The sequence below is a fragment of the Brachionichthys hirsutus genome, chromosome 5, assembly GCF_040956055.1.
Source record: "Brachionichthys hirsutus isolate HB-005 chromosome 5, CSIRO-AGI_Bhir_v1, whole genome shotgun sequence".
Taxonomy (NCBI): Eukaryota; Metazoa; Chordata; class Actinopteri; order Lophiiformes; family Brachionichthyidae; genus Brachionichthys; species Brachionichthys hirsutus.
The window spans coordinates 8,918,520-8,931,188 of NC_090901.1; the positions used below are offsets into that span (position 1 = coordinate 8,918,520).

General features: G+C 42.1%; 1 protein-coding gene across 1 annotated transcript; it reads right to left on the reverse strand.

The window, feature by feature from the left end:
* Positions 1 to 574: 574 nt before the first annotated feature.
* Positions 575 to 11,112, reverse strand: LOC137894133 (1-phosphatidylinositol 4,5-bisphosphate phosphodiesterase zeta-1-like). Its single transcript, XM_068739606.1, has 11 exons — positions 10,923 to 11,112; positions 9,242 to 9,443; positions 7,796 to 7,940; positions 7,457 to 7,609; positions 6,067 to 6,255; positions 5,746 to 5,878; positions 4,729 to 4,836; positions 3,275 to 3,447; positions 1,819 to 1,945; positions 868 to 1,014; positions 575 to 657 (listed from the first exon to the last, which is right to left on the reverse strand). Exons 1-11 carry the CDS (start codon positions 11,110 to 11,112, stop codon positions 575 to 577), a joined length of 1,650 nt encoding a protein of 549 aa, XP_068595707.1.
* Between the last annotated feature and the right edge of the window lie 1,557 nt (positions 11,113 to 12,669).

The window sequence follows — 12,669 nt, forward strand, 5'->3', positions numbered from 1 at the left end:
ATAATGCACACCTCTGTGAACGCCATTTCTATTATTCCCTGCTGGGTCTCTCACAGTAAGGGACGCTCAGAAGATAATGCTGCTTGCTATTGTTTTACAGTGGTATTTGTCGAGTATTGATGTGTCCCGGCATCGCTCGTCCATTTCAGATTTAATAGAATTGCATCTCATCTTGGTCGAGGAGACAAATGCCAAAAAAAAAAAGTCTTGTGGTTGGGAAAGATCTTTTTATGTGTGTTGAACGCTGCCACAATCATTTCATGAGCATAAATTATTAACCCTACGATAAAAGTCCAACATCCTTCTTCAGGGATTTTTCCACAGAGCTTTTTTTTATTCCCCTCCTCTGAGTGTCTTTTCAGCTCTGCCGGATCCTACTGATCTCTTCCTCTTCAGCACCGAGTGCACGCAACAGAGAGTAGGCGCATCTATTTTTTTTCCCACACAATAAAATGTGTATTTATATCTGAGTATATGGTGCTTTTGATGTATCTATATATATTTGTGTTGTTGTTCCTGCATCAGCCACGCTTCCTTATCTGTTGGCAAGGGCTGTGTTCTTTTGAGCTCTTTTTTAGGAGACGGAGACAAAGACGAAGAGGGAGGCTGGATCAAGGCTGCATCCGTCTCGGGACAGGAGAGGTACCCAGCGATATCCTGGTGTTGGAGAAGGAATGGGGACAATAAATATATGCATGTATAGCTGCTAAAGACGTCAGCATCACACATATGTGGAAGGTTTCCTATAAGAATTCCATAGAGTGTCCTTCAGTAATGCTGACAGAGTGAATGACAACACAATGATGGTCACACAGGGATGCCCCCCCCCCCCCCCCCCCCCTGCTTTTTCCTGCCTGTGTGGCTCACCTTTCTTCAAGCTCGCGAGGGGCAGGGTGTACTGGCCCACAAACGTATTCCTGAACAGCACACAGTCTCGGACACAGAAGCGAACGAGGCACAACTCCGGGACTCTGATGGTAAATCTCATTTCAGTATCCCAGCGAGGGCTCAAAGCTGTAATTGGATTGGAGCCACTTCATTAGAATCAAGAAGCATCATTGGGATCAGTTAAAGGCATTCTAATCAAGCCCTTTTCACCCGCTAGTAGAACACTTAAACTAAAGCCTCCTCTTAATTCAGTCGCTCATGACAAAGTGAATCGACCGGTAACTGAAGATTATAATAAAAGTGTTATTTGGATACGAGTTGCATTGACCGATGGGGGGGGGGCATGTCAACGACTCATCTGTGTTGCATTTCTGATTCATTTCTGACAAGAGATTTTATTCAAGCTCTAACAGTTTAAATCAAACTGATCGGTTTCAGTGTGAAGCTGTTTTGATTTATGTTCATGCATTAATTCTCTGCACGCTTCAAGACTCTGGACAATTTCTCTCATTCATACATTTTCACTCTCCTTTTTCTTAAAATTTTCATCTCTCTCTCTTCTTGACACATTTTTTTCTCTCATTCTCTTTTTATTTCTCTCATTCATTTTCTCAATTGCTCTCTGATTTTCTCTCTCGTCATTCATCTCTCCCTCTCTAATTATCGCTTTCATTTTCTTATTGTTTCACTTCCTGTCTCTCTTTCTCTCATTTTCTCTCCCACTTTCTGCCTGTCATTTTCATGCACTCTCTTATGCGAACGCCCGATGATCATCGCCTGTTAGAAACATAGACAGAGAATAAACTTCCCATCTTTCAAGCCTGATGAAAGATGCTGCACACAAATCCAAATTGATAAAACAATTAGTACATTATAAATAAAACAGAAAATTCATTCATGTCTAGAAATGCAGCTTCAAACGGTGCTTACAGTTGTTGTTGACAGTACGTGTGAATTTTCTGCAGCAGTCAGATGGAATTCCATGAATGTCCACTCTGACTAAGGGACTCAGAGCTTTGCCAATCTCTGTGGATGGTAAGTTGGACCCGCTGATGATCTATGGGCAGACACACACAGACGCAGTGTGGATGTAACACACGGGGTGTATGAGAATGTAATCAGGAATAAATAGCTCACACTGAGCCCCCGCGTCCCCATCACTTCACATCAAAGAGAAATGCATGTACGTATCACAACATGCCTCGCTTCGTGCCGATAGAGCCCCACACTATCTACGCTAAAATTACAGACTCTCTTCTTTCCCAATGTCATGTTGGTTCATTGTGCAAATCCACTGTCACAATGGCCTGTTTACATATAGAGAAAGGATTTTGGAGTTATCATTTCATAAACTATTTGCTATTGGAAAACAAGTCAGGTCACGGTTTTATGCAAATGGTATCTTAAGGGGGAAAATATTGTTATCCTGAGCAGATAAATAATTTACTTTTATCTTACTGTTTAAAGATTGAAAAGCCAAGACTAAACTGCGAGGCTGAATGCTGCCGATGAGCCTAATTCCCACTGAGTTTAGATCTAAGTCAGGATCGAAGGATTTAAAGAAAAGCAAAGTGATAAATGGTAGTAAAGATGAAGTTGCTTCACAGGGTCTCAAGAAGCAGAGCATGCGGAATGTATATTTCATGCACTGTGTGTTTTTGTCGACTCTGTGCTGCCTGGATTTATTTCCTTCATCAGACAAGAGCATCGCCCAAAACATTAGAAGTTCTGCTGTGTTTTCAGACTTTAGTTGCAATAGTTGGCTTGACGTTACAGTTTTTTAAATGGAACTTGTCAACCAGTTTTTCCATGTAGCAGGCAATAAACTTGTCTCTATTTGCTTTCCCCAAGAGGCTCCCCAAGAAGTCTCAGAACGTGTCGGATTTGTAGTCCATTTGAAGATAGGCTTGTACAAGTTGGGTGAGCTGACGCTTCAAGGTGGATTTCCGCTCTGATTTACAGCTCTTCCTACGACTGATTCCACCAGGGCATGCTGTGACATTTCTGGGCCTTGTCATCCAAGGCTTGGTTTCACATGTTGTGTTTGCAGTGCCAAACCTCGCATATCTCCACCGCTGAGTCCCACTATTCGGTTCCATAAAAGCTTTCTGTTGCATCTCTGTAATTGGACTTAGATGAGCGAATGTGTGCACTAAAGAGATCCGACTACCTAATGCTTCCTTTTGCCTTTGCTACAGGCCAGAGTGTTGCTATTAGCATCCCATAAAATGATTCAAATAATGGAAGAGGCATGATTTATTAATCGGATCCGGGATTTTCCTAATTGCACTAAATATCTTCTTTCCCTTTTTTTTTTTATCTCCTCTGAAAACAATCACACACAGATCTGATCAATCTCAGCAGACCACTCAGCTCTAAGCTGTACCTTAAGCAGCAGGGTTGTGGATCTAAAGACGCTCTGCCTGCGAGACGGATCAAACCTCCGCTGACTGGACAGGAGCACCGCCGGCTTCAGGACGTATCCGCAGGCCCCGTTGTCCTGGAAACGGCCATCATTTAGGGCCATAGGAAAGTCTGGCGTTTGGAAATTTAGAGCCACTGCAAAACATCATGGGACAATGTTGGAAGAATGAAAATGAGGATTCACGGAGCAGCTGTAAAGAGATTATAGAAACAAAACTGAAAATGCCTAAAGCTTGTTGAGATAAAAAAAAAAAAAAAGAGCATCATGAGATAATCTCCTCCCTCCTCCTCTGCAAGAGGGAGTTAAATTATACAATGGCTTGAAATGTTTCTGCAACAATAGTGTACATTGCATCACAGACACTTTCACAATCAGAAAAAGCAATGAGTGCAGCTGAAGTGGCTTTTTCTGGAGCACAAAGCTCTGGGTTGGCAAGTCTGCCACATTCCCTGTGTTTTCAGCATCACTGGTGATGTTCTTCAGACATGGCGGCTTGAGAGGATGTAATGCTGCTGACAGGTTTGAGCTGCATGCAAGATGATAAATATGCTAACTTACACATGTTTAATGGTGTCTTAACCAAGGGGGGGGGGGGGGGCATTTGCTTTTCCTGTATAATCTTTTTCTATGCGTCTCGTGGGTTCCCTCCTCATTTGATCGTGATTGATCTGTACAGGCTGCTGTTTTTCACTGTTGTTTCCTGCAACTGTGAGGCGTGTCAATCATCATCACCGTCGGTACAGCTGCCAGAGAAGCCTGTTCAACCACCAGAAGGGCTTCATGTCAGAATCAGCGGTTGGATGACTGAGTGGTGGAGACACTTAAAGAGGAAGTGTGAACACAAGATCAAGGCTGTAGCAGCATTCATACTACAGCCTTTTTATATTCACAGCCCAAATGCATTGTGAATAAAAACCAAGCATAGCGACTGTCTAGAGCACGGGTGCATGATGGGATGTCCAGCCGAATGCTCATGCTTCACTCCAAAAGAACCGGAGAACCGGACCAGGGTGTATGAGGAAAGAGAAGAATCACTTAGGAGTGTGCAACTTGATTTTGAACAGGTGCGATAAAGGGTGTGACAGCAGACGACTTGCACCAGAGGGAAACAGAGATTAGGTGGCCAGGCTGCGGACCAGAATGACTTTCGATCGGCAGGACATCTGGACAGATTTTTCCCTTTGAGGTTTGTCAATCTTACTTTCTGGACAGCATTTCGCTCCATTGGTTGTAACAAAGAAGCTTGTAAGGATTGTGGCGGCTGTTCTGTGCATTGTGAATGGCAAGAAATCAAAGGCAGACTATTCACTTCTGAATTGAATTTACAGAAGTAACTTTTTTTTTTTTAAAGGAAGATTTGTGCAAGTGAGGTCCCTCTCCTAGTTTGGGCAGGTGCTGTGCTGAATCGGACTCACCGAGTTGTGCACCGATGTTCCAAAACTCTTGAGGATTTAAGTTGGATGAAATACCTGTCGGATAAATTCGACTGAGGAATCTCTGGTTATGCCGAACAAAATCTGCACCTGAGAGAGAGAGAGTGCACACAATGCTAAAAATGTCAAATGCCTAAAATGAAATTAGAGATTTATTTTATGGTCAGACGATCATAATTTAAACAAAACAAAAACGTTTTTCGTTTTGTCATCTTAATCTGGTTTTGATGTCTACACTTTCAACTCCTTGTTTCAGAGAGACCTAAAAAAAAAAAAATGGCAGGCAGCTTTCAGTTCAGCCTCTGTCGGAATAGTTTCTGTGCTTGATGATGACGACAGCCGGCTAGCTTTTTAAATCTCGTGGTCCCTGCCCGCCGATCCGTCTGGCTTGTTCTCTTTCTTCAGTTTACTGCGACACGATGACAGTTTAACTGATCATCAGTTGCATCGAACCTCTGCAGGCTCGTCTCACTTCTACAATAGCGAGATTATAAAGCGCATTTCTGGGCCCATGCTGTTGGGTTTTATTGCCTAAAAAGTACGCCCCTATGTCATGTTCGTTCTGCTTTAGCTCTCATGGAGGTTTATGGCACCACACACACACAGCTGCCTTTCTCAGCCAAAGACAGCCTACAGAGATGTCTCCTTTTCACACTCTAGCTATAAATCATGCTGGGCTCATCAGACTGATATTTTTTGCTATTTGCAGGCTGGGACTTTTTTCGTATAAACAAGCGTCCATTACATTCGAGCTTTAGCCAAACAAGTTTACACAGTGCTGATTAAGCCTATCACCAGCAGATAAATCTGTGTACTTTGCAGCGTACTAGAATTGTAAAATCTGCCGTCTGGGAGACTTCCATAAGCATGACAGCAGTGTCTGTGTAATTACTCGAAACGACAGGAGTTCTGCACTGCACAGGTTTAATTACGCACATTCTACTGCTTCAAATTCAGACTTCCCGATTCGCTTCTGAAGATCGATGAATAAAACTTTACCTGAGGTGTTGACCAGCTTCCGAGCCTCTTTGTCTGGCATAGATGTGTTCTCATAGGGGTTCTGATTGCATGCAGAATGGCTGAAGCTGATGAACTTGACCGACCGGGTGTATATGACCAGGTCAGATAAAGCCTCAGCCACCACCACCTTCTGCTTCTACTCATTAGTTTTAGAGAATAACAAACAAAGATAGCATTCACCCACAGCTACAAATGATTATGAATTCAAGACGAAGCTCTTTGCTGCATTATTATTGATAAATATGTATTCAGCTCCATCTGTGCTATATCTCTTCTTAAAGCTTCAAACTACTGACTTACTTTTTTTTTTGGCCCTGCCTTTCTGGGAGGCAAGATAATTCCTTTGTTTTCTTCCTCCGCTCCATTATCTTCCTTATCCTCATCATCAGCATCATCCTCATCCTCATCCTTGCCCTTATCCACACTCTCCTCTTCCTTTGACTTATCATTCGCTTTTTTGTTTTTGATGAGGATCTTATGCTTCAGTTCCTGGCATTGCCACAGAAAACACATGCAGTCAAAGACACACGTGAATAAATGCAAATCAGTTAAACAAACGCTGTCCCCGCATCCCGCAAACTTAGGGCAAAAACATCAAAACACTTCTGCGCAATACCCCCCCCCCCCCCCCTCTCTGAATTGTCAAAAAAGATGCTGCTCTTGAAAGAGTCACTCAGTAGCCTCATCCACATCAGAGCATGCACTGAGGCAAGTTTGGTGGGATGAAGAACGGAAGTAGCAGGTATCGAATCGCTCAGTCACACGTCTGCTGCTGCATCTCGCCATCGTCGGTTCAAAACCAGTGAGAACTCTCTTGGCTTTGTTATGCAGATGAGCAGCAATATGCTAAAAGTAAAAAAATATATATATCTGGGCTTAGGAGCAGCTCTGTTGTTAGCCACACAACAGGAAATAAGAAGTTACAGATTAGCATTAAGAAAATGTAATATCCACATAGAGTGAAAATGAGTTTCCTGTGGCTGCTGTTACACAAAATGATATAATAATAATAATAAAAAGCTTATGTTGATGTAGTTTAGTATGCTCTTTATTGTGCTCATGTCTAAAAAAGCAATGATTTATAATTAGCTGAATTGTATTTCTAATTATAGTGAATGACGGGTAAAATGGGGGGTAAACTATCTCTAAGCTTTCCAAAGTTCATGTGATTTGAATGCTTTTAGTGAAGATTTTGGAAGTCCAAAGGAGCAAAGCATCTCCATCGTGACGCCACACATTCATCCAAACTCCCCTTCATTCTTCTTGCCAAATGCAATAGACTGGAGAAACTGCACTGGCATCTTTCAGGCTGGTCTCTTTGTCACGGGTTGAAGCAGGGGAATCTAAACTCAAACGAGGTAACCTAAATGAACATTCAGCTCAAGCACCTGAGCAGACTTAAAAAAAAAAGAAAGATGGATATCTTTTACAATATGCTTGCCAATGCAGTCGTACAGCTACCCCTCACATCCCGGTGGAGGTGATAACCGCAGGAAGTCTTGGAAAATCCAAATAAAATCCTTTGTTGCAACGAAAAAGGTCTAATTTCCTTGTTGTTTTGCTGTGACAGAATATTTATACGTAAACGTTATCATCCCTCTGCCTGCACCAGCAGCGCTGACATTCAGCACAGATTCTGCTTCTGATTTGCAGCTCAGATTGGCTGAGCTCTCACTTTGCTGAGTCTTACATTGGGGCTTGGGAGCTCTCTGGTGGTTGAGCGATCCAAGGGAGCTCTCAGCAGCTTGTCCCCCAGGATGGAGATCAGGTACTGGGCCATGACCTCCTGCTGTTTCCAGGAGCAATGGTTTTCTAACGACAGGATCACGGGGTAAGAAGACACCTGCCGAGAATCGGCCACGTAACACAAGAAGCAAACAAAAAGATGATTCACGTCTTATTTCCAACAATTAGCATCAAATACAAGTCGCAAGCAGAGCATTACTGCCATAAATTATTTCATGAGAGCAAAGTTAGATGTCACAACAGAATATACGCTGTACGTCATGTAGCATGCCACTGTATGCACCTCAAAGGCATGTTGCTCCACCGTGGTGATGACATCTCTAAAGAGGATCTTGTTGGTCAGTGTGTAACCGTGGTAGACTACAGGCTCCATATTTGGCCCATCCCAGCAGTCAATCTCCAGACAGCGACAGCCTTTCCTCAAAGCACTGTACCACACACACACACACACATACACAGACACACACACATGTACACAGGTGACACGCAAAGCCACTTCAATATATTTCAGAATATTAATGCATGAAAATGCACATAAAAAATGTTGCATTATAGTAAATTCTAGCAAATTATTCTCATAGAGTTAGACAGTTGTTTCCCTTCCCTATTGTGTTTTTATTGCTGTCATTTTATTATAACTGGTGTGCTAATGATGTATGTATTGGTTGCGGGGGGGTTATTTTACCCATTTAATGTTTTTGTATGTTTAAATAATGAGTCTGCTGCGCCTTTACGTCACTCCTCAGTTATGTTTCTGTGTCTAGTCACTAAATATCACGATGCTCTTGCAGAGCTGCATCGTGACTGTCCTGCTAAAAGCGAGTCAGATTGCAATAGCCTCTTGTGTGATGACTGGACAACACAATAACACATCATCTGGATGACATTTTTCTTTTTTTTTATCTCATTCATATTTTGTATCAGCATAACCTGGGTGTTGCTATAGTTTTTTATTTCCTCTCTTTATAATATTTTTGTTCAGATTTCAAACAAAATAACAAAATACAAAATAAATAGCACGAGACTCGTATATGCAACGTGTGATACAAGATAATTTTGTCCCCCTTTTTATCCAATCAAATAAGCTCAACCATTGTGTGTTGAGAACAGAGCAGACCAATTAATTAACAATTAACTTAAACTAATACAATAATTGTATTCATTGTTTTTGCAGTTTAAACATACGTTCATTTACGATCTTAGAATGTGCTCGGGTGTATTTTTCTCGTCGGCCATTATTTTATTGTGTAGTATAATATGATACACTCATAGGGAGCACTGGTGAAATAGAAGGACCAACACAGCGCTGCTGATAAATATTTCATCAGTATTTCAGCATTTCGTCACTCTCCAAACCTCCAGGAAGTGAGATTTAGAGCCGGCCTTCTCACTTGTATCACTGTGCTCTTCTTTCTAGATGATTGTTTCAGAGTAATCCTGAGCTTCCAGGTCACTGGTTTGGAGGGTTCCACTCTACCAGACGCTCATGCGGTCAGCACTTTCACAGGGACCATAAATACAGCTCTTCTTGCTGCCATCAGCCCCTTTTCTAATCGCCTCCATTACGCCATAAAGCGAACACAGTAATAATTTCACAGTCTGCATCAGCACATGAGGTCAATGAAATGAGATGAAAAGAGTGTGTCGAGTTAATCTAATCTCGCTCTCTCTCTCTCTATACTGTATATATACACAATGAAAAGATGCACTTTAGACAGCACTTCCATACCGCACATAGGCATCAGTGTGGCTCCTTCCCACCAGCTGATTCCCCATCAGGTAGGTGTTGTGTGATGAGGAGATGAAGTAATTGCTGAGCGGCTGGCCCATGTCTTGGTACACAAATGTGTGGGCCTGATTGAAAACACAGTTGTCTTTTGACTCCATGTACCTGAAAAATCCCTCAAATGTCATGGACCTGTTTTCTCTGGCTGGAAAAGGGGAAATAAGCAGAAGTGAACAATGTCAACATCAGCACCAGCTACACAAATCGAAAAAAATAACTACAAGCCAGGCTAGGGAGCTGCAGGCATGCCAGTTATGGAGCTAAATTCTATGTTTCCAAAAATAACTCTAAATATGCTATGTGGTGTATGATGGAAGGTATGATGTGGTAGCACGTTAGCTGATGTGAGGCTGCTTGGAAAGTCATTCACTTGCATTCGTGATGGCCATGTTAGCGCACACAAAATACAGTTAGTTGCTTGGTGAAGGTTTACTAAGTAACTATTGTTTCTCAATAGATTATTATTATTTGATCCGTATGAAGTGAATTTTAACTGTGGAGCTCCTCCAACTGGATACAGCCAAGAATGTGTGCACTTTCTCTGGAAAACATCTGTGTTTATAAAAATAAAATAAATCAACAGCATGTACAATACAGCAGAAATGGTGGCTTTTACTTGAAAAGTATAGGAGAAGCTGCTAACGGTAAATCCTAGAGAGACACTCAAAGGAGCACTCTACCCTGTCCCAACAGTCACTTTAAATTCAAATAAATCCTAATTTGAATTCCGACATCAAAATGGTTGCCCTGAGGGTTGTCAAAAATGTTAAAGATTGTAGATTGATCCCTTTGTCTGGATCTACTCCAAAATATAGTGCTTTATTCCTTGGCACTTTCCACACGCTTCCATCCAGGTTCATGATACTCCATCAACTCGTTAATGCATATTTGACACGAGCTGTCAGAAAGTCCTTGCAGTATTAAAAATAAAAAGTAGAAAGCACTCCATGCAGAGCCCCTCCAGACTCTAATGGGCTCCTCTGCACATGGCCAACCCCGCTGTTCAGTTTCATGGAAATCCATACAGGAGTTTAATGTATTCCTTCTGACATTCAAATAAATGAATAAATGCCAGAGGAATAAAAACACGACCACCTTGGTGAACGTAACAACTTAATTTCATTTAGGAGATTCTTGCTGTTTTGCGTGCTTTCCTCAATGTCATGGTTTACTGGAGTACTTGATGGAATTCAGTCGTTACCAGAAGAATTTTATCCACATCTTTTCTGCTATGACAAGCCAAACTGTGTGTATCTGAATGTTCTCCTCCTCAAACCCTACCTTATTAAAATACTATACCATAAACTGCTAAACGAGGTCCTCGGCTAAGCTGCAATCTAATTGCCGTGTTGTTTTCACACTATTCTTGTCATGCTGTACATTTCCCAACAGTACCTGCCTCTGACAAATGGGACTCGCCCATTGACATGTCTTTGGTAATACACAGCAAATCGCATGGTCAGCCATGCAGGCAGCACTGATGCTTCAGTCTTAACTTTTGTCAAGACAAAATTAGCATCATTGCATGAGAAAGTGATTGTTCTAAATGAAAGATTCTCTTTATCCATAGCAATGAGCAGCAAGCAGCCTGACGTGGCACACACACACCTCTCCCTTCACTCACCTGTCTCTTCGATCTCATATTTATCAATCAAACTCTCTGCCGTCTCTTTATCTGCTGAGAACTCCGTCTGCTCGTTGTGGAGGAACTTGAGGAGTTTGGAGGCAGGCAAAGTCGTCTGGCCTGACGCACAGCATTGGTACAGATTCTGGATTTCAGCTCTCCTGGTGGCAGGAGCCCTGCTTGTTCTCATCTTGCCCTGCATACAATCACATCCCCTTAAGTCTCCGTTGATTATTCTGGGAAGTTATTTTTCATTTTCTTTGTGACACTTCCATGCACAAACTTCCACAAATTTATGTGCAATTCTGAGTGTGGGCCTACCAGTATTGTATCCAAGGCTTGTTTAAGGCTTTTCTGCATGGCTGAATATCTGCCGCAATAATGTTCGAAGGGGAGACAATGTTGAATTTAGTTCTGTCTAAAGGACAGCATTAAAGATAATTTTTAGAGCACCATTTGTGACATTAAAAACTTTGTTTTTACACATGCATCACATCATTTGGCACAAAAGGAGTAAGGGCTTTTCCCTCTGCACTTAAGATCTCCCCTTTCTCGCTCACTGCGCCTCCTCTCCCTCCACCCATCTGTCTGTACTTCCACTGAATACTAACTGAGGCAGGGGTCCCCAAACTATGGCCTGCGTTTTTCTTTCTTATTTTCCTTTCCATACAACATGAGTAGCTGGTGGGGGATCAATAATCGTATTCGGTGCATTTAAGATGTGTCGTTAATTCAATCTTTTGTTTCCTAAAAATAATATTGATAGTGGAAAATATATTAATATTCTGAAGAAAAGCATTCTTCCTTTCGTTTGGGACAATCTTAATGATGATCACATATGACCAGAAAAGTAATGTTCCATGGACTTTTTTTCTGTGACGAACCCAAAAAGAGTTATTTGGTTATTGTTTATTTTATTAATAGTTTTATTATTTATTTCCTGACTTTTTTTTTTTCTGTGAAGAAAGGGTATTTGGTGGCTGTCTGAAAAACAATAAATGTTTATGCACCCCTGCCATCTTCACACTTTTCCTGGACAAGCCGACCCCGGCCCTCCATCAGAGAAGGGAACAGTTATGTGGCCCTCACAGGACAAAGTTTGGGGACCCCCTGAACTAATGCAAAGTCTGCGTTCCTCTCCTTAGTGTTCCGGGTCCAGTCTGTACCTTTAAGAAGGTTGCTTATGGGTGTGGACTGCAGATGACGCAGGGGCGCATGGGAATTGAACCGGTGTGTGTGTGTTTATTGGCGCACGGCTGCAGAGAGAGGCGTGAGAGCGATTCACAAACGGAAACCCTCCGTCCATTCATGATTTATCGAGCTGTGCTTCGCGCCACTGAAGGCTGGCGCGGTGTTTTAACTGCTGCATAAATAAAATGCCTGTTTTTTTAGCTTCGTCATAACATTTTGGACTGGTTATTATTGATACTAATCAACGAGCCGCAGTTAAGATCGCTAATCGGAAACAAGTGTAACATTCTTTCAGACAGTAAAATAAATATAAAAGTGTTTGTTGTGGCTTTCGCTGATTTTATTTGAGTCTTTCTCGCTCCACACGTTTCCTGCGTGCTGCTGATAGCTCAGGCGTAAAGGTGAGCCAGCGGCATCGCGCTCTCTCCATCATCTGTCACCTCATTCCGAGGAATCAAAAACGCATCAGCCACTAACTCTTAATTACACGACAGCGCTCATATATAAACCACATGGATCCATGTTGTGTACAAACAGCCGTCCATTAACCTTTAAA

What these genes read in the sequence shown, in the direction of transcription:
- LOC137894133 (XM_068739606.1), bottom strand. Translation starts at nt 11,112, where the DNA reads ATGAGAACAAGCAGGGCTCCTGCCACCAGGAGAGCTGAAATCCAGAAT. An exon ending in ACGTACTGTCAACAACAACT is followed by an intron (nt 1,015 to 1,818) that starts GTAAGCACCGTT and finishes ATCCAATTACAG; the next exon opens with CTTTGAGCCCTCGCTGGGAT. An exon ending in CCTCGCGAGCTTGAAGAAAG is followed by an intron (nt 658 to 867) that starts GTGAGCCACACA and finishes CTCCAACACCAG; the next exon opens with GATATCGCTGGGTACCTCTC.